General features: G+C 38.9%; 1 protein-coding gene across 3 annotated transcripts in view; it reads left to right on the top strand.

The window, feature by feature from the left end:
* The first annotated feature begins 2302 nt into the window (after positions 1-2302).
* topaz1 (testis and ovary specific TOPAZ 1) overlaps positions 2303-25139 on the top strand; it is a 106108-nt gene continuing 83271 nt past the window's right edge. The window contains exons 1-8 of one of the 3 annotated variants that reach the window (XM_089122823.1): positions 2303-3508; positions 5720-8057; positions 8234-8304; positions 8924-8985; positions 9246-9354; positions 9505-9557; positions 9698-9784; positions 9908-9971. In XM_089122823.1, the coding sequence (XP_088978949.1) occupies positions 2662-3508; positions 5720-8057; positions 8234-8304; positions 8924-8985; positions 9246-9354; positions 9505-9557; positions 9698-9784; positions 9908-9971 (3631 nt within the window). In that variant the 5' untranslated portion in view covers positions 2303-2661. The remainder of the gene's footprint in view (positions 3509-5719; positions 8058-8233; positions 8305-8923; positions 8986-9245; positions 9355-9504; positions 9558-9697; positions 9785-9907; positions 9972-25139) is intronic. The other 2 variants (XM_089122824.1, XM_089122825.1) reach the window with 2 other exon arrangements.

Genomic DNA, 25139 nt, shown 5'->3' with positions numbered 1-25139 from the left:
CACCATCTTCTTTGTACCTTTCCTCTTCCAACACACAAACTTTAGATCATTCTTGACTTCGATCAGTTTTTCAATTAGCTTTTCCTTCATTTTGATTTTGTCTTTGCATTATCGTAACTCCTGTGCATTTATTTGGACAGACTTGGCAACTCTTGCAATTATAGCACTGTGTTGCCTCATTTGCATGCTTAATTCTTCGTGCTGTACATCTACCCAGTTCCAAGGGCTTTAATTGCTTTAATTACTTTTTCCCCTTTTGGGGGTTTTTCTCGGTGTGGGTGGATCAGAATCAGCTCCTCTGTCCCTTTTGCTCGAACCTACAGCTATTTCCATTTCATAACAGGGGTCTTCCATTTCTATATCTATACCACAACTTGAGGTATGTATATTAGCATGTGGGGGTGGAATAAAACTTGTCAAATTAAACAAACTTGGATAATCCTCACTGCAGAACACAAAATCCAGGGGGAGGAGTTTCTCCCAACTCCTCCCACCTTATATATATATACTTAAACCTACCCATCCCTGCCCCCTGATCCCTAACCCCACCCCTAATCCTACCTATCTCCACCCCCTGATCCCTAACCCCACCCCTAATCCTACCCATCGCCACCTCTAAGATCTGGATCCAACTCCACCCCCTGGGTCTTGTGTACTGCAATGAGGTGCTACTGGAATTATGCGAGAGCATAACAACTTGACTACTCAGGCCCCGTCCACACTACTGCGTTTTCGTTCAAAAACTGAGAATTAAAACAAATACCATCTCCGTCCACACCAGTGTTTTATCTGCGTATTAGAAATGATCTCCGTCCACATTAAAATGACTGAAAACGCGGATCACGTGACAATTAACCAACACTGGCTATGCGCGTGCCGGTGTAAACAGTGGTTGGCGAATCAGGGTAGGACACATCATGACTGATAACACCCAATCATATTTTAATCTATTTTAATTTATTTTGATGTATGACTTTGAAAAATGTTCTTTGATTGACAGGGTGATTTTGTTTAGTAATTAGATTTTTATTCAGATTTAGTATGGTGACTTAGCCTGACTTCGTCATACTCATATTCAAGAAAGAATATGAGTCTGAAACTCCTCCATTGGGCTTTGATTATGAGACGTGTCGTAACCGAACCAGGACAAAAAAAATCCCTCTGCACTCAATTGGATAGTCGGTAGACCTACCAACCAATCAGAGCAACGCATAAGTCAACTCCTTAGCATAGCGCAGTTTTCAAATACAGAACGTAGCCTACTTTATTTATTTTAGAAGTTCAATAACGAGTGTTACTTCTTTTACTTACTTCTCCATGAGTGCCACCAAAGGAGAAACCACAACAACCACAGGCTTTTCATTACGTCCCATCTTCTTAACAACCGTCAGAGCCAGTTGATAAGTTACACTTTTCCCGAATCACGTCTCTGTTTGAACCTAATTTACTTTTGTTTTAAAATGTAATTTATTGAAAATTCAGGAGAAGTGACTTCTCAATTTAAGTTAATTCTTGCATTCACAGGTTAAAATGTTTAATGTTTGTTAGAAATGAACGACTTCCAACAAGTGCCTTTTCCTCCACGTCCTTTTATTGAGTTGTGAACAGACCATACAGAATCAAAATCACCAGCGCTGGGGGAGCCAGAAAAGATAGCTCAGCCTCCCCATATGTGACATGCAAATATATATATATGAAAAAATATCAAGGGGAGTTATCTGGTCTTATCCAATAGGATTATATATGACCTCATACCATATCATACATTGTATAACATTTATATAATAAGTCCGAATATGGTCAATATCCGTTGAAAATACCCTCAGAACCTAGGGATCCTAGAAGACTTCTATATGTAACAAAAGAAAGAAGAAGAGAAAGGGGAGAGGGAGAAACTCTCCAGATGTTTGAACTAACACACACTACAGAGGAATGTGCAAGCAAAGCATGAACTCTTCATAGAGCCTTTACACTCTTTGGCCTAATGGACATAGCTGAGACTAAAAGACTTATATTTCTGACAATGTTTCAATAGCCTATAGCTCCTAGATCCCCCTGGCTTTGTATTATTATTATTTATTTACTGAAAGAGGTTAATCAGAAAATCAGTGAAAGATTAAAAATTAAATTAAAAATGAAAAATCCTTAGAAATTTTAAGCTAACTTTCTGTAATTAATAATGTTTTGTTATCGGGTCAATAAAATATTTTATTCCTTTTTTGAAAAAAAGAAAAAGAAAAGACCAACCACGCGGTGGAATCGAACAGTCTACCATCAATTGCGCATGTCTTAACTCGAAATTGGAAGTGGGAGGGTGTTTTTTTATTGTTTTAGTAATACTAGCACAGTGCCACGGACAGGTATAAGGAACATATTTTTCATTAATATTGTCTTTAAAAATAGTTTGTGACGTGCATCTGTATATTACCGCTTGCCATTTTAGTCTATACAAGCTTTATCGCGATTGATGCACGTCTCGCTGGAAACAGCTTATTTAATGCGACCCTATCTTTAACAGCCTCTGTGCGCAAATCGACTATTTGTGCTCAGTTTAAATTGTAACATGCTTATTTTAAAATGCATTGAGGAGAAAAGGATTTGAGTTCATTTATGCGTGAAAAGTTTTTCGTTAAAGTTAGTTAATCGCAGTTTGCTGTAGTAATGATTCCATGCAACGGCGTTTCGAGGATCAAATTAAAGAGGGATTCGTTTAAGCAATATAACAAATTAGAGCAGAATAAACGGCGATGGACTGGGCCTAAAACTGTGTCTGGTTTAAATCCACTTGCCGATCGTGGCATACAGGTACAAGGCCAAGAGAGCTATCCAGTTCCGGAGGCAGAAGATGTCGTTTCTTCGGAATTAAACGCCCACGAAACGTGCGCTACCGCCGATCCCCAACCACCGTCCTATTTTGACGGGCAAGCGAGCTCCAAACAAGACGCTCATGCTGAACATGACGATTGCCGGGGGCATTATAATCAAGGTACTTTCACATCCAGAGTCAGTGGCTTTTGTAACTGTGGAGGTGGAATGACTAAAGCGCAGGTCACATGTACAAGGAGTCGGTCAGCGTCCGAAAAAGTATTGAAAAAATTGCCCGAACACAAAAAAGAAATTTTCTACCGTCTGCGCTTAGCTTTGTGCTTTGCCAGGAAAAAACATCTAAGTGGCGGGAAGCGCGTGATAGATGTGCCAGCGGGAACGCCATGTCGCACACTGTCATATATAAACAGTAAAGGGTCGGCTGAGTCAGATAATATTTCTATTAAATCCACCGTCTGTGGAGAATCAGTGGATCAAACTCCACCTGCCCAACTAGATGCAAAATACGGAAAGAAAACCGGCAGTCAAGAAAACCAAAAATCTCGTCGGGGAAGGAAACCGAGGAAACTCTTTATTGATAATTTTGGTGGGTCTGATGGACAGGTGAAAACTACCTTCAAGACGGAAGTCCGGAGAGGTCATGCAAGTAAAGCCAGACCCACTATATCTGGACGAACACCAAGTAAGGGTCAAACCATCATTATACATGTCAATAAATATGGAGGTAATTTAGTGAGGAACATGTTGACCAGTTTTTTATCAGACTTCATGTTTTACAGGCAGCAAAGTCTGTTGGGTTAAATGAGTAGGTCACTTAAAAAAAAAAAAAAAATTGCTGATAATTTACTCACCCCCATGTCATCCAAGATGTCTTTCTTTCTTCAGTCGAAAAGAAATTAAGGTTTTTGATTAAAACATTCCAGGATTTTTCTCCATATAATGCACTTTAATGGAAACCAAACGGTTCAAGGTCCAAAAGACAGTTTGAGTTCAAACTGTTCAAAGGGCTTTAAACAATTCCAGACGATGAATAAGGGTCTTATCAAGCCAAACAATCGCTCATTTAAAAAAAAGTTTTATAAGCTCAAATGCTCGCCTTGCTCTGTTCTGTGATGCACGTTCGTGACTCTCCTGTTTGAACTCGTTCATCAAAATTAACTAATCTTTTTCGAGTCAATTTGTTCATTTCGTTCGTTGAATGAACCAAATGACTAAAAAAAGGTTTGTTCATTTTGATGAACGATTTCGAACAGGAGAGTCACGAACGTCCATCACAGAACAGAGCAAGGCGAGCGTTTGAGCATATAAAATTTAAACTTTTTTTTTTTTTTTTTAAATGAGTGATCGTTTCTCTTGATAAGACCCTTATTCATCGTCTGGAATTGTTTAAAGCCCTTTGAACAGTTTGCACTCAAACTGTCTTTTGGACCTTAAACCATTTGGTTCCCATTAAAGTGCATTATCTGGAGAATTTTTTTTTTAAATGAATTTATTTATTTATTTAATATGGACATAACAATAACATTGGACGAACCAGATGCATTGTTTAAAGTGTAATAGCACATGTGCTAATTTTCAACACCTGTTGAAAACAGGTGTTGAAAAAAGTATTCACAAAAAGTATTCTCGTCGTTTGATAAAGTTTAAATTGAGCCACTGTAGTCACTTGGACTATTTTAACGATGTCTTAATGACTTTTCGATGCCAGCAAGTGTCATTCCCTCAAGAAGCCTATGGACTAGTATGCAGGTGCGATCTTAATATCTTAAATATCGTAATTTGTGTTCCGAAGATGAACTGTTCTTAAGGTCTTACGGGGTTGGAACAACATGGGGTGAGTAAATACTGACAGAATTTTCATTTTTGGGTGAACTAACCCTTTAAACAAAAATGAAAATTCACATAAATTACTCGCCCTCGGGCTGTCCCCGTTGTGTATGAATGTTTCTTTAGATTAACACAAGTGAAGATTTTTTTTAGAAAAATAATCCATCTCTGTAAATCCATAAAATACTAGTTGATAATTACCCAGAAGTCAACACAGCAAAAACCACACAAAGCCATCACAGTAGTAATGCATATGATCCTAGTTTGAGGTGACCAGAAGTCCTGGTTTTCTGGGGACAAGTCCCGGTTTTTGGTGATCCGTTCCTTACTGGACTTGTCCCCTGAATTGTCCCCGGTTTACAGCTTATTCAAAACAACCCACGTAAATACATTGCATAAAAGCCCAACCCAACATACAGCAGCCTGCTTGGTTATAGGAGCAATCGTGTTGTGCGTCCAACAGATGATGCTGTGAGCGACTGTACTTGCCTACTTGGTCGTGCTCTGCTACTTCATGAAGAACATAACCTAGGCTAGAGCAGAGCACCATAATCATCAAATACCAAAGAAACATAATTATTTCTTTCAGGGTAGTAACATACTAATGTTACTTCTTGTTGATGTAAAGTAATACTGCTTTTATATCAGGGCCTCCACAACAGGGTGCAGGAATTTATTGCACAATTTTAAAGTCTTAAAAGTTCCACTCACAACGCATTAATTTCCACACTAAACAAGCCCAAATAAGAGTAGTAATAGTAGTAAGGGAGAATAGCAAATGTTTTCGTGTGTCAACTTTTGGGTTACAATCCACTTGTATTATATGGACTATTTTTCAAAACATCTTTGAGTTCATCTAAAGTCATATACATCTTGGACTCCATGAGGGTGAGTAAATGAGTACAGAATTTCCTTTTCTGGGTGGAGAATCCCAAGCATTTTGATTGATATGATTTAATGGAGAAATTTGTCAGCGTTTTGGGAGAAAGCAGTTATAGGGAGGCTCTTTATATTCATATTGCATTTTTACTCTCACCCTTTTCACATTCTTTGTCTCTGATTGCAGATATCAGTACAAAAGTTGAGCTGAGACGAAGACTTAGGTCAGACACGAGGAAAGACCGCAAACGATTGGTGAAAAATTCGTGCTGTGCTTTGTGTGGTGATGTAAAATACACTCCTCCCCCTAGTAAGAATCTGGCCCGTATACTCAATCACAGATCGAGAGCTGGCCGCCCCAGCCCGACTGCGTTGCAGAAAGGTGCCTGTCATAACTCAGAGTCCCATCGGCCCCCGACCACACCGATTTTGCGCTTTGAGAAAAACCTCATGGTGAAACTGTGTGATGTAGCCCGAGTGTTTGACATAGCCTCACGTGATTTCTCATGTGTCTTGCCAGCGGTACTAAGACAAAAGAGGAAATGCAAAAGAGTGAGGTGCTCAATGAAAGAATTCAGTTTTCTCTTGCAACCTCCTCTTCATGGCATCAGCAAGCAAAGAAGTAGGATTGCTAACCAATCCTGGGAAGTTTCCACTCCAACCCATAGCTGTGCTTCTTTCTCATCAGGTGATCCTCCATCTGGAGCTACAGGCAGCACATACATTTCAGACACAGCAGAGACTCCAGATGGATCTGTAAAGAAATGGGATGCTTGCCTTGTAAGGAATCCAGACTGCGAGAGGATGAGACAGACCGACATTGAAGGAACTGCCTCAGTACTCCCACGTTGTGAAGACAGCAGTCCTGTTGTGCGTTTCTGTGAGAAAGACAAGGCCTGTCCAATGAATAACATCTCTGAAAGTCCTTCCAGCCCAGTGCGTCGTGTACCACCTTTAATACTCAGACGAGTTACTGTCAATGGTTTTGTTTTCAGACATGACAATGAGAACAGAGGTCTTTCACTGGATGAAGAGGAGGAGGACAGAAGAAATGAAGATTCTGATTGTGAAGTGAACTCACCTGAGAGTTTCTCCTGCCAGCGAACGCAAGCCTACATATTTTTCCCCCAATCATCATGCGCTCGCACATGCAAAATCTGGCCCTTTCCTAGAATGGGCCCTCCTAATGAAATCAGACCATCGCATCTAACTGGACCCCGGTGGATTGTGACCACTCCATTTCCTGCCACCGTTCAGACTTCTCACGGTGTAGCACCTGAATGCTTATCAGATAAGGATGTTCAAAACAAACTTTCCAAACCCACAAAGCAAAGCAAGAGCAGTCATGATGAAAGAGGAGCACTGGAGGGCCAACTACTTTCTTCTGCACCAGGTGAGAAGCCACCTATTGACATGTTAGCTGTGTTGGAAAAGACTTCAAAAAATCCAGCACAAAGTCTTTACAGTCCCAGAGGTACAATGACTCAAGATATTTTTCATATTTCGAAACTTGCAGAACACACCACTTACTGTGCATTTGGTGAAAAACCACCCACTTGCACACCAGAAAGGGCTTGGAAATGTCTAGTAGACAGTCCAAGAGTCGTATTCTCTCATGTTTCCAAACCAGCAGAGCTTGAGTCAAACCAAAGTCTGAAGAAAGCTTTTGAGGATGTTCTTGAGTACTCTGCACCTGTAATGACTGAACAGGGTAACAACTACAAACTTAATGGTCTTGACTATGCAGCATCATTAGAAGGGAACGGTATTTTAAAAAAACATTCCCTTCTCAAGAAGTCTAATAAGGAAATGCTTTCAAGTGGGTCCAACAATCAGTCTGATGTTCCTGTCATCAGGGAAGAAGATACAAAATTGCGCAAAGATTCGTTAAATCCCAAAGCTGTTAGTCGTGATGGGGTCGAAAATTGTGGTAGACGAGTTCTCTATAACCCAGGGTCACTCTCGCAAATATGTCTTAAAGTAAAAATGCTAAAAGCTCAGCATTCTTCTTTAGTGACAACCACCTCGGTGGAGCAGGAGACCAAAAGTGTTACTCCAAATTCAGTTGGGCATACACCCGACAGCAACCCTGACTTTTCAGGAGAAGGGAAAAGAACGCAAGTATTTGACACCTCCTCAATCACAGACTCCTCCTCTGAAGATGAAAACAAGAATTTCACTAGTCTGTCTTCAGAAGAGGAGTCATTGAAACGTCATGCAGCTGAGAGCTTGTTGTCTGATGATGATGGGACATGTCAGATTAAAGATAAAGAACAAGGCTCCACCCTTCCACCATTTCCGGTGATTGCAGACAGCTTCCTGGATGTTTCTCGAGCATATGAAGAAGATGTCCTTATACTGGATGTGATACAGGATGATCCAGAGTTGTTCGGGGCTGTGGTCACTGAAACTGTGAGTAACAAAGATGCGTCTACACAGGAGAATGAAGAGACACAGCAAAAATCAGAGTCGAAACTTCAAACTGGAAATCCCTGCAAGATTGTCTGGGATATAAACTCAGATCGGTAATTCATTTAAGAATTAATAAACAATGATGGATCTTTTTAAATGTCTTTTTAAAAGTCTTACTACTGGAAGATTGCTGTTTGTATTTAATTGAATTTATTCTTTCTTGGTGATGCATTTGACTTTTTTTTGACTGAATATGGTTCGGTTTCTTAATCTATCATTTGTTTTAAAGCACCAGCAAACCTCACCCAACTGCTGTAGACGCCAAGATGGAAGATTTGAAAGATGGTGGTACTATGATGGGTATGTGACCTTTGAATTGTTTGACATAAATATTTTAAGCATAAATGTCAAAATTAATTTGAGTTTTAAGTTTATTTTTTGTTTCCTAATTAGTTTAATTAAATGGATAGTTCACCCAAAAATGACTTGTCATTTAACCCACCCTTGTCAAAAGTTGTTAAGCTTGTATGAATTTCTTTCTTCTGCTGAACACAAAAGAGAATATTTTGAATAATAATTAAATAAATAGAAACAATTCTATGAAAGTTAATGGGCCTGTTTGGTTGCCAATATTCTTCAAAATATATTCCTTAGTAATAATATAACAAAATATATTCTATTTCTACCCTGAAGAAGGCTGTTTGTGCCACTATGCGTGGTTACTGGTTTGTATAGCCCCCCCCCCCCATGTCTTCCATGTCTTCAAAGAAGAGTGCCTTGGATATTCTTTAGTGTTCGGCAGAAGAAACAAATTCATACATGTTTCGGATAACTTAAGATTGAGTAAATTATGACAGATTTTTTTCCCTTTAGGTGTGCGAAGGTCTCGTTTTCTTTTAGTTGTTGATCAAATATTAGAGCTTTTTCTTATCTTATTTTTTATAAGAAAGTGACTCATTTTCTGTTTTTTCACCTACAGTAAAGGAGACACAGAGTTACATAGCTCAGCCTCCCCAGTGTATGAATACTTTAAAGTCAGAGGTCAGTTTGCATTGCTCCAAAACACTTGCACATTATATTGTGATGATTTTATTATAAAGTGTGCCGTTATGCTAATTGTGTGGCTTCTCCTCAAGCAAAAGGGACACTAGTTTTGGGGGGAAACCTGCTTCTTATCCTTTCAATTCTGTTTGTTGCTGCTAGTGGACCAAAAATGAAACTTTTAACACTTATTTGATGTTTGGTTCTGAACATAAATTGTGATGAACAGAGGGTTAATGTTTTGTGTCCTCATCTTACAGCATGCCACAGACTGCAATAACCAAGAGATGAGAGAAACAAACAATCTGTCTGCTATTACAGTAAAAAACACAAGAGCAACAAGTCTTGTAATGAACACGTGCGGTAATGGTAGGTCAAACTCAACATCAACCTAAGATCTGAGAGTAATCTGCCCGAAATGTTCAAGTTTGCTTATGAATATATGTATTGTGTCGGAATATACGGTCAAATTAAGCAATCTAACCATAAATGTCACATGTATCATGTTTTATGCCCAAGGGGTTGAAGTGACTGCAAAAGAGACTTCTGCTTTGAGGAATGTAAACAGCAGTGTGAGTATACTCAATCTTTGACACGTATAGATAAGAGCAAACAAAATGTTAGTGTTATATGTATTTTACCATTACCTTTCTATTTTATTTATATTTTCTTCTTCTTTTCTTCTTATATTTTTACTTCTCTCTGTCTTCAGTATTGTTGGTACCACTTTAGTGAATATAGCACCTGCCTGCGAAGTGTCTGTTGGTTCCTGCACACACCAAGAGATGGAGACGAAAAGGTCTGTGTTGTAATATAATTCTGGTTCAGTGTTTTTTGACATGACTGCCCCCTTCTGAAAAAAAAAATGATTGTTTGAGAGTCATCTGAGTTTGTGTTTATGGTTTGCATTTTTTTGTTTCAGTTCTGCATGGATATAGTGAAGAAGTTCTGTCATGTTGGTAAACGTGGTCTTATTCTACGAGCAGGTAACAGAACTTAACTTATTAAAGAAATGGAGGGTGTGCATTGATGACATTTTACCAACGGGACAAGCCCCCTCAGCCAGACTGTGTGGCAAAACATCCTGCAACATGACTGGCTTTAATAGGGCTTTACTGCAAAAACAGAAGTTAAAGGGATAGTTCACCCAAAAATGAAAATTCTTTCATCATTTACTCACCCTCAAGTTGTTCCAAACCTCTATGGGTTTATTTGTTCTGCTGAACACAAAGGAAGATATTTGGAAGAATGTTTTAAAGTGGGGGTTGACTGGGATTTCACTTTTTTGATTTTAAATAGTGTGTAATGTTGCTGTTGGTGCATGAAGAGTATCTGTAAAGTTGCAGCGCTGAAAGTTCAGTGTAAGCAGAGATATTGTCTTTTAAAAATCAGGAAGTATAATTGCCTACAAAAACGACTCGATTGGGACTACAGCTGGGTTTTAGACATCACTAACCCATACATTTGCATCAACCCTTCCTCCGGAATATGGTACACTTTATGTTTGTCAGCTGTCAGGTCTTCTGTGTTTGAGATTCCCGCGGATGCTGTACTTCGTCAACAATGGATACAATTTATGTTTGATTATGTTCCTGAAAGTGACGCCCGTAATTTAGCTCTAATTCAAATTTAGAATCTAATTCAACACCGGATTCAACAAGAAACTGTTACAAAAACATGAAGCAGTTCCAACTTTGAAACGAGAGACAGCAGTTGTTGGGCCACAACCTGTAAGTAGGCGAAGACTTCATCATTTTAAATGTATTTACATGTTTAATTCCAGACGTAGCCTTGTGTTTTACTTTTTTCAAATGCCAGTGGCTTTATAGCCACTATAGGCTACTAGTTATGCTATTTTGTGTCTACGACAAACGCATACAAACATTATGAACCTGAATTTTGTATAAGTACTAATGTTTTAAACATATTTTTCATGTATATGTGCTTTATGACGTTATTTTCGATTTGATCAAGAACGTAAACTAATGCCACGCTGTTTGAGTATAACGTTAGTAGCCAGTCAATTGCTATTGTTGCTAGTCAGATGCTATTGTGTAAAACAAACGTGTATAAAGTTAAAAAAATGTAGCAAATTATCATTCAGAAATCAAATGTTTAGTAAGAGCAGTGTGTGGTGAGTAGGGATGGGTACCGAAACCCGGTATTAAACGGGCCCCGGTACTGAATTTTGAAAGACAAATTTTGAATCGATAAGCTCGGACGTTATCGGTTCTGCTGTCGGTACTGGAGAAATTATTTATCATTCCTATAAAGACGTTATCTTGAACATGTTTATATCGCCAGCCTTTTCTATATATATTTAATTAAACCATTTGTCTGTGATGCAAATTTGAAATTCGCAGTTCAGAAGAGAGAGAGAGCGATCTCTCACGCAAAGCCACAGCACGCGCAACACGACAGCCTTTGCTGAATGAGTGACAATGAGGACAGAACTAAACATTCAACGACGTGGTTACACTTTAGATGTGGGATATTATTCTAATATATTTTGTATTTCGGCTTCCAAAGATTATAAAAAGAAGATATTTGAGATAAAACCGTTCAAAATCAAGACGCATGATCTGTCCAGCTTAACGTCCTTTAGCCTACTTCACAGCACTGCGGAGCGCTGTCAGTTCTTCCTAAAACCCAAACGTACCGTCAGAATCAGCACGATCGGCGATTGTTGCAAAATGCTGTCTTCTACTGTTGCAAGATCAAAAAATGGCTATTAAAAACACAAAAGCCTGCGCAAGAGACGCTGTTCACAAGGCGGTGCGTGCTCCGAAACGGACTGCAACGAGACAAGAAAAGTAGCCTATACTTTGGGCTTTGTGTGTCCTTAACTATCAAATATACATAAAAATGTCAAAATGACCAGTTCTGAGATTCACTTAAACACAGTTTATTCACTTAAACACAATTATGTCTTAAATGGACGTAAATAATAGGGAGAAAATGATGGTGCTTCAGTTACCTATTAGATTTGCTCTCGGTCTTAAAGGGGCAGCAGTCTAATAACCTAAACGTGCTGACGATTCAGCCATTAATGCAAATCAAACAACAAAAGGCAGAGAAAAACACTCACAGCTTTTGAATGAGTAACTTTAGATTTAATAAGCATTAATCTATCTATGATAAACTATACAGTGCTATTTTATATTTGATTACTAAATTAGGTTTCTTTTCAGACAGAAACAATTACCTGAAAAGATATGTTAGTACACCTTCCTGAAATTAAAGCACTTTGTATATAATTTGTATCTTTGATTAATTGCATTCTTGTGTTTGTACTTGTTTTTTTTCTTATGTGTCCTTTTTGTATATAAAACAAAAAAAGCCTGCACATTGCTGCATAACAAAAATATATTTTTCTTCGTTTTGCTTTTTCTATTTTACATTTCAAAATATAGAGTTTAATTATGTTCTTAATTCTTAAAAAACAAAAAAACAAAACAAAAAAACACACCAAAAAGAACCGATAAGAATACCGTTAAAGTACCGGATCGATAAGCGGTATCGGTAAGAGTAGTAATACCGATAAAACCTTAACGATACCCATCCCTAGTGGTGAGGTTCTGCTTGACTCTCTTTGTCGCCGTTTTCTCGGTCTGATTCTGCCTCAAACTGATAACAGTATTGACCATAGTATCGTCACCTTTATTTACATGGTTGGACCTTTGGCATGCACGTTTCACCCGTAAAGGTAATGGGCGTAGACCTTCCGGACAACGTGAGCGACAGTTTAGCCAATCACAACACACCGGCCCAAACTAACCAATCTGAGCCCACTGTGTGTTTCTGAGGGAGTGTTTTCATAGAATCGGGAAGTGAACCGCTCGTTCATGGGACAGAGGAGAGCGCGGCTTACAATAAAAGTGAAATTTATGAAAAATAAGACTTTAAAAAAGAAAAACCACGAATACATGATATATTGCACCCCATAAACACAATCATGCAAAGAAAAAAAGCAGTCAACCCCCCCTTTAATCAAACAGATCTCAATCCTCATTGACTTCCACAGTAGGAAAAAATACATACTATGATAGTCAATGGGGATTGAGATTAGGGCTGAACGATTATGGAAAATAATCAAATTGTGATATTTTTTTTTTAACCAATTTTGCGATTGCGATTTAATATGAGATTTAAAAAAAAAGTTCTTTACCTTCTGTATTAGTCGACAAAGACAAGCAATAAATCATTGTAGAGTAGGGATGGGAATCTTTAGGCAGCTCATGATCCGATCTACTTTTTTTTTATTAATTAATCTTAATAACACAAAATATGTATTACATGTGTAAAAACACATTCTTTGAAAAATAATTATAATTTTGTTTTTTACTTAAACCAATGTTAAGAATTTTAAATAGGCTTTATAAAATAATATATCTTCAAAATATAAAAGCTAGTAAATAAAGAGAAACAAAAAAAAAGCATTACAAGCAATAAAGAAAGAGTGGTCTCAGTATTTAAAAGTAGGCTGTCTGAATGGTTATGGTTATCTGTCTGGAGTGATTTTCCCCCTCAGTTTAGATATAAGCTGCATTCACACTAATGCACATATCTCTTGAAATTGTAAATGTGCTTTGTCCTGTTGGTTTAAGAACTGACCGTGTTTACATTAATTTCGCGTCATAAAAGCATTTTGACATGCAAGTTTATGCACATTTAACCAATGAGTCGCTCACGGCCGCATGCACGAGCGCTCTTCACAAAGCGCGCGTTAAGGCCAATTTATACTTCTGCGTCGAGGGTACGCCGTAGTGTACGGCGTTGGCTTCGCACGTAGGCGACGCCGTTGTGAGCATTTATACTTCTGCGTTCAGGTATTGGTTGCTCTGCAGTACTGCTCCGAAACGCTAGGAGGCGGCGGAGGGTTTTAATGTTCCACTGTGTTTAGATTCCTCGCGGCTAGGTTACTACAAGCAATAGCGACTGAAAGAGAGTGGATCATGTTGGAGTTGGAGCTTATTGGGGTGAAAAAACAGTTCATTTTAGTGAAATTACGAAAACTGAAAGGCAGAAATGAGAGAAGACGTCGGAGGAGATGGTACGTGTGGAAATGCGTGAGAAGGTACGTGCGGAAATGCGTATGAGGAAATACGACGCTACCAAGCCGACCAATCACCGATCTTGCGGTCCGCGTCGTCGCGACGTGTAGTTACATTTTTGAAGAGGTGCGCGTCAGGCAACGCGGAAGGGTACGCGGTATGGGACGCGTCTGTGCGTATGCTACGCCGTACCTACTGCGCGCACCCTACGCAGAAGTATAAATTGGCCTTTAGTATTTTAAAATGAAAGCAGCCTTCTCAGTGATTTTCATAGTTATAATGTATAAGCCAACTACTGCATTCCAAAAGACATAAATAATGCCTTTGTGAAGCATTTGTAAGGAAAATTCCCGCGGGAGAGAACGCGCACTGCTATAACATCAAGCAAAGCGGCAAAACCTGTGCAATATGAAGCCCGCCAATGTCCTTGTAATTCGGTTCAACCCCGAACTTTATGAATCGAGCGGTGTCGTGTGTGTGTGAGAGAGAGAGAGAGAGAGAGAGAGAGAGAATAGAACCAAGCAGAAAACGGTTGGTTTCTGAAGCACGCGCAGCGTCATCACGCATCTGTGTAAACTAAGCTCAGACTCGATTCTGAAATTCTCTGAATCGATCCAGGATTGTTGGGGAGAGAATAAATAACACAATATCACATACATTAAATAAACTGTTCTTTTCTGAACGCCAGACCGCGTAGCGTGGCAAGTTGATGCTTGATCTTACAGACTGCTCCCGCGTGTCACGTGACCAGTGTAATCGCAGCTCTTGCGATTACAAAATCGCGTTTCATCATAACGCGATTTTATCGCAAATGCAATTAATCGTTCAGCCCTAATTGAGATCTGTTTGATTATAGTAACACCAGTGTAAAAATGTTGGCTAGTAGAAGCTGATTTTGCCAGTTGATAACAGACCCACTACAGAGCGTCCGGTGAGAGACTTTTATCAGAGATGATCGGGTGTTTGGGAATAACCCATTTATTGTCACCACAACTCAGTACACTGAACAACTTCAACTTTGCATGTGTGGTTTTCTATTGATAAAGATATAAGAAAAATTAGATAAGTACAAATAACAATAACAAATAATACTAGTAGAAAATAAACATATAATATAGTAAACAGTAATCTCCAAAATGAATATTAAATTGCTATGATTAATACAGTACAATAGGCACAAATGTGCCATCATATGAAAAAGTACACCAATAGAAGTTACGAATACAGAGCGGTTGTAATTCGACACCTTTGCGCACTGAGGAAAGAAAAAGGAGCTGCTCTGTAGCACATTAGTGCGCATGCGCCCAAAGAGTGGGTTAAAGGTGCAATGTGTAACAAAGTTGAGTATCTATTAACAGAAATGCAATATGACATCCATAACTATGTTTTCAGTGGTGTATAAAGAACTTACTTAATTAACCGTAATGTTTTTATTACCTTAGAATGAGACATTAATAGCTCCATAACCGCGGGAATCCCCTTCTATGAAGGTCGCCATGTTGTGACGTCATATTCCTACCGTAGCCGAACGCGAACACACAGTGCTACAGAACGCGTTTCATCACTACCTTGAAAGAGAAGTAGCGGAAAGCTGGAAGCTAGCCTTACACTCCGTGAGTAGTGACTTTTCCCTTGTGAGTGGTGTAAAATATGTAGTTGGGATTGTTTCATGTAACTTAGTTCTCCCTCGCTGTGTTATGGGTTTGTTATGTTGGGGATAGATGTGCTGTTACGTTCGTGAGACAGCTGATGATTAGTATTCATGTCATTGACCGTAAAACAGTACGTTACAGGAATCACTAACCCGTCGATAGAGACTTTTACTAAAGTCTTTTATCACTAAAGTCGATCGCGAAGATTTTTCAAAATCAGAGAAAAAAAGCCTATTGAGTGTAGTAAATAGTATCTATGGGATGCGGAGATGACATGATTGTAACAGCGCGCGCAGTTCCGACCTTTTGGACTCATGCGGACGAGTCCCAGCTCAGCCACAGTAACAGCTCATATTAGCCAGCTAAACTATTACTACCCTGTTAGAAAAAAATATATAGCTGCTCCCTCGCTGTATTATGGGTTTGCTACAGTATGTGGGGAGAAATGTGCTGCTGGTTACGTTTGTGAGACAATCAGCTGATTAATATTATTTTATTAAATTATAAAAACCCTTGATCCTCACCTGACTATGGCTTTGTAAACAGTATTCATGATGTGGTTTATAATGGACTGTGGTACAGAAACAGTGACAATGTTACACACTCTTGGCTGGCTATTCTTTGCTGTCTCAGCCGACGAGATGTTTGTCCCGTTTTAGCAACCGTAGCTTCTTCGAAAGGGAGGGGTGAGCAGTGGGCTGAGCCCTTAGTGCAAACCTGGTGCAAACTCGCAACCGAACCACTAGATGTCGCTAAAAGTCACACATTGCTCCTTTAACTCTAGAAAGTGAGCGATATATACATTAAATAACCCTTATAATTGACCAAAGGCACGCTGATAATGTCTTTTTTTTTTTTTAACTCTGTATTTATTCAAGTAACAACAAACATAACAAACATGACATAACAAAACGGAACAGCAGGGTGTAATGTTGCAAAGAATCCCTTTCACACTTGAGTCTTATAGAGTATCCATTTCTTCCATCTCTTTTCAAAAAGAGCTGATTTCAGCCTAACAAAGTGAGAGATTTTTTCCATTGTAAAGATTTCTTCCATTATCTCCTTCCATTGTGACACTGTTAAAGTGTGACTCTTCAGCCAGTTCCTTGTAATAGTTTTTTTTGTGGCCATCAACAAAACTTTGTATAGATACAAATCCTCTGGTTGTATAACAGTATAGGAAAGTAAACCAAGATGCATAGTTTGGAAATCAGTTGGAAACGCATAGCCCAAGACAACTCTTATTTTAGTCGCTATGTTTACCCAGAAAGGACTAACTTTGGGACAAGACCAAAAAACATGAGAGTGATTGGCGTTCATGCTGCCACAGAGTCTCCAGCAGTACTGGGAGGACTTAAGTTGCTTACTTTTGATATGAGGTGTAATGAAATATCTGATTATGTTTTTCCAGCCAAATTCTCTCCACTGTCTTGAGCTGGTGGAAGTGTGTTGAAGTAGACAAATAGAATGCCAATCATCCTCTGACACCTTGATCTGTAGTTCAGATTCCCACTTTTGTTTTATATAAAGGGAATTAATGCCATTACAGTTTTGTAGGCATTTATACAGTCTAGAAACAATTTTTGAGGGTAATTTTTGGTATGCACCCGACACCAATTCTATCAGCTTACAGCCCTCCTGAGAAAGGTGAGGCTTTATCTCAAAATCATAAAAGTGCCGTAATTGAATGTATCTAAACAAGTCAGAATTGTTCAAGTCAAATTCCCTCTTTACTTCCTCAAATGATTTAAACACCAAACCCTCAGTCAACATACACACAGCTGTGATTCCCTTTCCAATCCACTTTCTAAATGTGCTATCCAAATTACCACTCCTAAAATCAGGAGAGAAAGAAGGCCAAACCAAGAATTTACAATCACCTTCGAATTTGTATTTTTTCACCGTGTCCCACCAGAGCTTAATGGTTGTTTCGACTATGGGATTCCCCTCTTTCAGCTGTATATTAGTTTTCTCTCCCAGTCTTGATTGAGGTAGAGACGTTGGGATATAGTTAATTTCAATTTGTTTCCATTTGGAATAGTAATTAGGTGAACACCAATAGATAATATTCCTCAATTGGGCAGCTGTAAAATAATCTTTGAAATTTGGAAGGGAGAACCCCCCCCTTTCAATTTCTCCAGCTGAAGTGTTTTAAGTCTAATTCTTGATTTTGCCCCCTTCCATATAAATCTACTTACTTGCTTATCCCATTTAGCGAACTGAGAGTCAGGTATTACAACTGGTAGAGAAATAAATAAGTATAACAATCGGGGTAATATATTCATCTTAATCACCTCAATCCTGGAATTAAAGTCTAAAACTAGATTTGTCCATTTAGTCAGGTCCCTTTGTATTACCTCATTTATTTTACTATAATTAGCTTCATATAATGAACTGAGATCTCGCGTCAAAAAAATACCTAAATATTTAATTTGTTCCGAGTCCCATTTGAGTTTGTGTTTTCTCCTAATTTGCTCAGATGGGCTGTAATTGATACAGAGGACTTGAGTCTTGGAGATATTTAGTTTGTAGCCTGATTTTCCTCCAAAGTCTTCTAAGATTTTCAAAAGTTTGGGGAATAATTTATCCGGATTCTGAAGATATACTATTACATCATCTGCAAAGAGACTTACTCTTTGTTCTTCATTGGACACCATTACTCCTTTAAGGTCTAATGTTTGTCGCAAGTATTGGGCTAGAGGCTCAATAAACAGGGCAAAGAGGGAAGGGCTCAAACAACAGCCCTGTCTGGTTCCTCTGAAGAGCTCAAAGTAATCAGTCAAATCGCCGTTTAATTTGATTCTTGCCATCGGCTTATGATATAAGGCTTGTATACAGTTAATATTAGAATCATTAAACCCCAGTCTTTTCAGAACTGCAAATAGATAATGCCAACTGACTCTATCAAAGGCCTTTTCGGCATCAAGGCTTACTAAGGCTATTGGAATATTTTGTTTTTTAACTTCATTAATTATATGTAAGGAACGTCGTATGTTGTCTTGGGCTTGGCGCCCCCCAATAAATCCTGTCTGGTCCTCGTCTATTAAATCAGGAAGGAAAGACTCTAGTCTTTTAGCTATAATTGAGGTAAATATTTTATAATCGACATTTAAGATGGAAATTGGGCGATACGATTCACAGTTAACACTGTTCTTCCCCTCTTTTAATATGACTGAGATAATAGCTTCCCTCCATGAGGGGGGGCACTTTGCGTATTTTAAAGTATAATTGAATGAGTCCAACAGTAAAGGAGCCAAGTCATCTCGAAATACCTTATACCATTAATTGGGAAAACCATCACTCCCTGGACTTTTATTGTTTTTCAATCTTTTTATTGCCTTATCAAGTTCTACTTTAGTAATAGGTCTTGATAAGATCTCGTTTTGGGTAGATCCTATGGAGGGGAGATCTAAATTTGTCAAAAAATCTTCAATTTCGTTATCGTCTACTTGAATCGGTTGATCATACAAGGATTTATAATAGGATAGGAAGATATCTTTAATTTTCCCTGGGTCAAAATTTACCTCTCCAGATGAATGATCTCTGATTTTGCCAATTGAATTTCTCGATTGTTGTGATCTAAGACGTCTTGCTAGAATTTTTGTCGCCTTCGGGCCTGCTTCATAAAAAGTTTGTTTAGTAAATCTCATTTTCTTTTCAATCTCTTCTTTTGCTAGATCTGACAATTGGTTTCTTAAGTTTTTTATACTCTCAGCCAGCGATACACTTTTATCTGAATGTTGTCTTATTTCTTGATTTCTCAATTGTTCTTCTAATTTTGACTGAATTAGTCTTTTCATTTTATGCATATGAGCCGTTCTTGATATCAATTTGCCTCGCATGACAGCTTTTACTGTGTCCCATAAAATAATTGATTCTATTTGATCATCTTTGTTATCAGAAATACAGTCTTGAATTTCTTTTCTCAATTCTTGCACCACCTTATCATTATTGATGATACTAACATTAAACCTCCATGTAGTTTTTCTAATAAGATTACTTAAATGAATAGTCAAATGGATAGCATTGTGGTCTGAGATATCTGCTATTCCTACGCTACAGTCACTGACACAATGTCGATCAATGGTGTTCATCAAGAAAAAATCAATCCGAGAGTTGACCTTATGAGCTGCTGAATAGTGAGTGTAGTCTCTTTCCAGGGGATGGAAAGCTCTCCACACATCGAACAGGTCCGCTTCCTTTATCATTTTTTTAAGATCTTTTGATTTATTATTAATATATCTTTTTTTTTTTTGCTAGTTGAATCCTTAGCGTGGTTTAAAACAGAGTTCCAGTCACCTCCACAAATCAAAATTCCCTCACTGTTGGAAGCAATCTTATCAAATATTAGTTGAAAAAACTTCCGATCGCCTTCTGGAGGTGCATATATATTTATTAAAAAAACAATTGAGTTATTAATTCTGCCTTTGACAATCACGAATCTACCGTCCTTATCACAGTCTTCCTCCATCAAATCAAAATTAACAGAATTAGAAACAAGGGTGATCACTCCCCTCCTTCTGCTATTTTTATAAGCACTAGAAAAAGAATTTCTGAATCCTAATTTTTTAAATTTATCATGCTCTTCTTTTGGCAAATGAGTTTCTTTGAGGAAGATTACCTGTGCTTTACACCTTTTTAATTTAGTTCGTAATCTACTTCTCTTAATTGGTCTGCCAAGACCATTTACATTTATTGAAACAATTTTAAGTTCACCCAAGCTACTTATGTTTGATGAACACAGAGGAAGAAAAAAAAACCCCGCAAACAAACATGAACTAAGAACAATAACTTCAAAAACAAAACAAACTGAACGATACCTGTGACTTCCATTCAGTGGGAATATTGCCTGACCCACCATGACCCCGTTGGAGGGTCTAGGGATAGTTCTCCAAAAAAAAGAGGTCCCTATGCAAAGGGTGAGAGGCGTAGACATCCCCTCCATCCTTAAAGTCCAACGATTCGACGCAAACAACATGTGCCGCTCTACAATGACAATGAATGCGCGAAGATTGCTTTGCGATTATGAAAATGTCCAAATCCTAGAAATCAGATTCCGCTTCTTTGAAACTCCTTCAGCTTCAGCTTTGCCCTTTGAGCTGTAGCTGGTACGAAGCCTTTGGGTGGTTGGCCCTCCCGCTGCCATACGTTTAGCTTTTGGAGCCAAGTTTCCGCGTCCTCTTCCGTCACAGCCGGCAGCTCCACATCGAGACCTCGCCTCCTTAGCTCTAGTCCTGCTTCACGTGCGGAGCCGTATACTTTAGCTCCGTCCTCCCAGTGAATACGCATATTTGTGTACGGTGTTTGAAAGCGAATGCCTTTCTCCTTCAGCACCTTTTTAATCTTCTGGTACTCCTTTCTCTTTTGGACAATTTCTGATGCGTAGTCGTGATCAAAGTAGATGTTCCTGCCGTTTAGTTGAAAAACTCCCCTTTTCCACGCTTCCTTTAGTATCATCTCTTTAATAGTGAATTCCTGGAAATTGATTATGATAGGTCTTGGTGCGTCACCGGGCCGCCTGGAAAGAGCTCGATGGGCTCGCTGTATTTTAAGGTCCAATTCAGCTGGTAATGCCAGATGTCGCTGGAGCAGATCTGCAACGAAATTCGCCATTGACGCCGGCTTTTCTCCTTCGTCAACTCCAAAGATCCTGATGTTATTTCTGCGGGATCTTGACTCCAGATCGGTCAATTTGTCTTGAAGGGCCTTTTGTCGCTTCATACCCTCCGCCACCTTCACGGCCAAATCCAAATTAACGTCCTCTACACGCCCCACCCGAGACTCCGCTTCTTCCACTCGGTCGGTCAGGCCTCTCAAGTCCTCCGCCATCGTGTCAACTTGGCCGCTTAATTCCTGCTGTAGAGAAGTAATATCCTGTCTCACTGTGGCGTTGTCCTGTTTCAGCTCAGTTCTGAGAGATTCGATAGCTTGAAGCAAGACGCTAGCTGTAACACCGTCTGTAACGTTAGCAGGGTTAGCATTAGCTTGCTGCTCTGCGTGGCTAGCCTTGGACGACGAAGCGTTTTTATCCCGAGTTTTCGACATTTTTGTTGAATTACCGTCTTCTTCCTTTCTCAAACCACCTTATTGCGTGTTTAATCACCGTAAAGGATATACCAGTCTCGAGTGTGGTGGAAAATATTATCAAATTTGAAGAGCGATCCACAAGCACGTCTAGTCTCTACGCCATTACACCGGAAGTCCTCAGATAATGTCTTTTTAATGTTACAATGAAATACCTGAGGAAACTAGTATGCAAATATACACACAAACATATTTACGAGCTAGTTCGCATCGTCACTCGCATACATTACCTTTTCACATGCCAGGCTATTCCAACATTTATAAACTAAATAAAGAACAATGTATAAACAGGCTGCTACTTACTTTCCAGGCACGCACACAACTTTAGCAAAGATAAACGCTACAGTAGTGTTGTTTTTGGCGGCCTGTTTTAATTTTCGTTTTAGTCTAGTCTTTGTGTCAAGCTGACATTTTAGTTTTTGTTAGTTTTAGTCATGTTCATACTCTTTTTAGTCTAGTCTAGTTGTAGTCGACGAAAACTGATGACATTTTAGTCTAGTTTTAGTCGACGAAAACCGATGACATTTTAGTCTAGTTTTAGTCAACGAAAAACGATGACATTTTAGTCTAGTTTTAGTCGACGAAAGACATAGTCTAGTTTTAGTCAATGAAAATTGTATTTTAGTCTCTTTTTAGTAGGCAATTCTATTTAACTCAGTCAATATATAAGAAGCCTACCTAGTAGTAGGCTAGCCTATAGATGAAACCAATTTTTTTCTTTTAGCCAAACCCATTTCAAACAATCTTATCTTCTTATAGTTATCTTCTTATATTATTGTTACCTTATAGACTCAAGAATGCATCCAGGAAGATGCTCTGAATTGAATTTACTACATATTTATTTTACCAACCAAACATGTTAGTAGCCTACACACATGATGAAATTAAAGTTTTTCCAAATGTCATTTTTTCTTTTTCTCCCAAAGACGAATCCCTTTCTCTGTAACAGACTTAACTTTGTTTGTTGTCATTTATGCTAAAGCCTGTTTCACACATTTGCACCATTTGCAGTGCGTATTTTTCCCGCACCCATGTTACAGTTATGATTAGCGCTCATACCGCGCGCTCTGGGAGCGGTGCGTGCATAACAGCAGAGCAGAGATCTACACACTACCTCAACAACACGACAAAATGGATGTAGGCTAATTTAAAATACTGATTTGAAATAAAAAATTGAGGATAAATGTTGTGATTGTGGTACAGCCGTAGATCAGTTGCGCACTGCAAACGCAGCACATGTGAAAGCAATAACGCGCGCTGCTCCTGCATACTGCAACACGCACCGCATACACACGGAGTGTGTGTGAAACAGCTGTAACTCACGCAACTGCTTCTTCTAAATAATGCCGCGAGTGGGGCTTGAGGATCTGAAGTCGCATGCGTTTGCACAGTGCGATCTAATGCAGCCCCTGAAGTGACACAGGAAACAGAAATGCTGCATACTAATAATGCAAGTAGGCTAAGCGAGACGAGATAACGTTGACATTTCGTCTCGTCTCGTTTTGGTCAACGAAAATGAAGAGACATTTTAGCATAGTTTTTATTTTTGTAAACCACATTTAGTCTCGTTTTTATTCGTCAACGATATTGCATTATACATTTAGTTATAGTCATCGTCACACGACCAGCATTTACGTTGCGTCTCGTCTCGTTTTCGTCACGTGATAAAGGTTCGTTGACGATGATATTTAGTCATAATTTTCGTTGACGAAAGCAACACTACGCTACAGTATATCCTGCGTCTGCTTTCCCGTTCATCAGACTCAATTCAGTGGGCGGGAGTATGGACCTGCATGTCTTTTCCGTGACGCTGATTGGCTCGTTAGACGGATGCTGAGACGAAGGCATAAGTTTTGTCATATAGTAGAGGAACTAAAACACTTGAATATAACCATAATAGTGGCCTTTTTTACAACCAGGTAACTTTTCAACCTTCATAATATATTTCCAAGTCTCTTGTGATGGTACATCGACTTACAATAGGTTGAATGACATGTCTGCCATAGCCTGACGGGGTCTGTAGTGTTTTTAATCTTACTTTTAAACTTCGGGTTTCGGGTAGTAACCCGGCATACAGACATCCCAAGTCTCCCGAAAGATCCGGGAGTCTCCCGCAAATTGATAGCGTCTCTCTGATGCCCGCAAATCAGTTAAAATCTCCCGGGATCTAGAGCGAGATAGAACATACTGCGCGCATAACGTACATATTTGTTGTTGTCAACAAATGCGCGTGCATGTAGGATGACAGAGTTTATGACAGCAGTAGAGGACAATACTGTTTCCCAACTGTAGGGGGACCCCGAGAGCAAAAAATACCTGGTGTTACTTTAAAACATTCTTCCAAATATCTTCCGTTGTGTATAGCAGAACAAATAAACACATAGAGGTTTGGAACAACTGGAGGGTGACTAAATGATGATAGAATTTCATTTTTGGGTGAACTATCCCTTTAAACAAACAATGATCTTCTCAAATTAACGACGTTTACAACTTGCCAAAGAACCAGTGGTCTATGGAGATTAAAATGTGGCCAGGAATCGAGTGTCCTGACATTTGTATGTCTACCTGATTTTGAGGGCAGGGAAATACATAGTGTAAAACAGTATAGGTAGAACTAAATCTGGATGATCACTGTTATGATTGTCATTGTTATAGCCAGGGCTTGACATTAACTTTTTTGCACACCAGCCACTGGGGCTAGTGGTTTTCCAAAGTTACGAGCCACTCAGCATTTTCAGTGGCCACTATTTTGACATTGATACCATAGGAGAAAAACTGCCATATAGATAGTTAATATTATTTGGAAGCCGTTATATTAGGCAGCTGTCACTTTAAGTCATGACGCACAGATCCATTATAATGTTTTATATAGCCAATATATTGCATTTATCTTTTTAAACGCACACTTTGAATGTGAGCACAAAATCTGCGGAAATGAATGCAATTATGCTCAATACGCGCAAGTCAAATCAGTGCTCGTTCACACAAGTGACAACCACAGAGTGTGAATTATCAAAGACGCAATCAGAGAATCGCAGAGACAATTTTCAATTTGAGAGAAAATCCTGCTATTTAAAATTGGTTTTGACTGAAAATTATGTCGGCGATGACCTGTAGCCAATGAGAGAGCAAGATACAGAGCAGCAGATAGTTTGGGGAGGAGTTATAAACCAGAATATCAGTATTTTAAGAGATATATTATTTACAATTAGTGTATAGCAAATGGAGACAGAGCACAAACATTTGCTTAACCAGCTGCAACAGCAGTACATTGCAATATTATTTATTTACCTCCAACTTTCTTTGCAGAACACACAATACTTCCTCCCTGCATCTCCCCAATCATTTCCTTTTTTCATTTTAC

Source organism: Pimephales promelas, chromosome 18, assembly GCF_988280905.1.
Source record: "Pimephales promelas chromosome 18, fPimPro1.hap1.1, whole genome shotgun sequence".
Lineage (NCBI taxonomy): Eukaryota > Metazoa > Chordata > Actinopteri > Cypriniformes > Leuciscidae > Pimephales > Pimephales promelas.
This window is presented reverse-complemented; position numbering and strand designations above follow the sequence as displayed.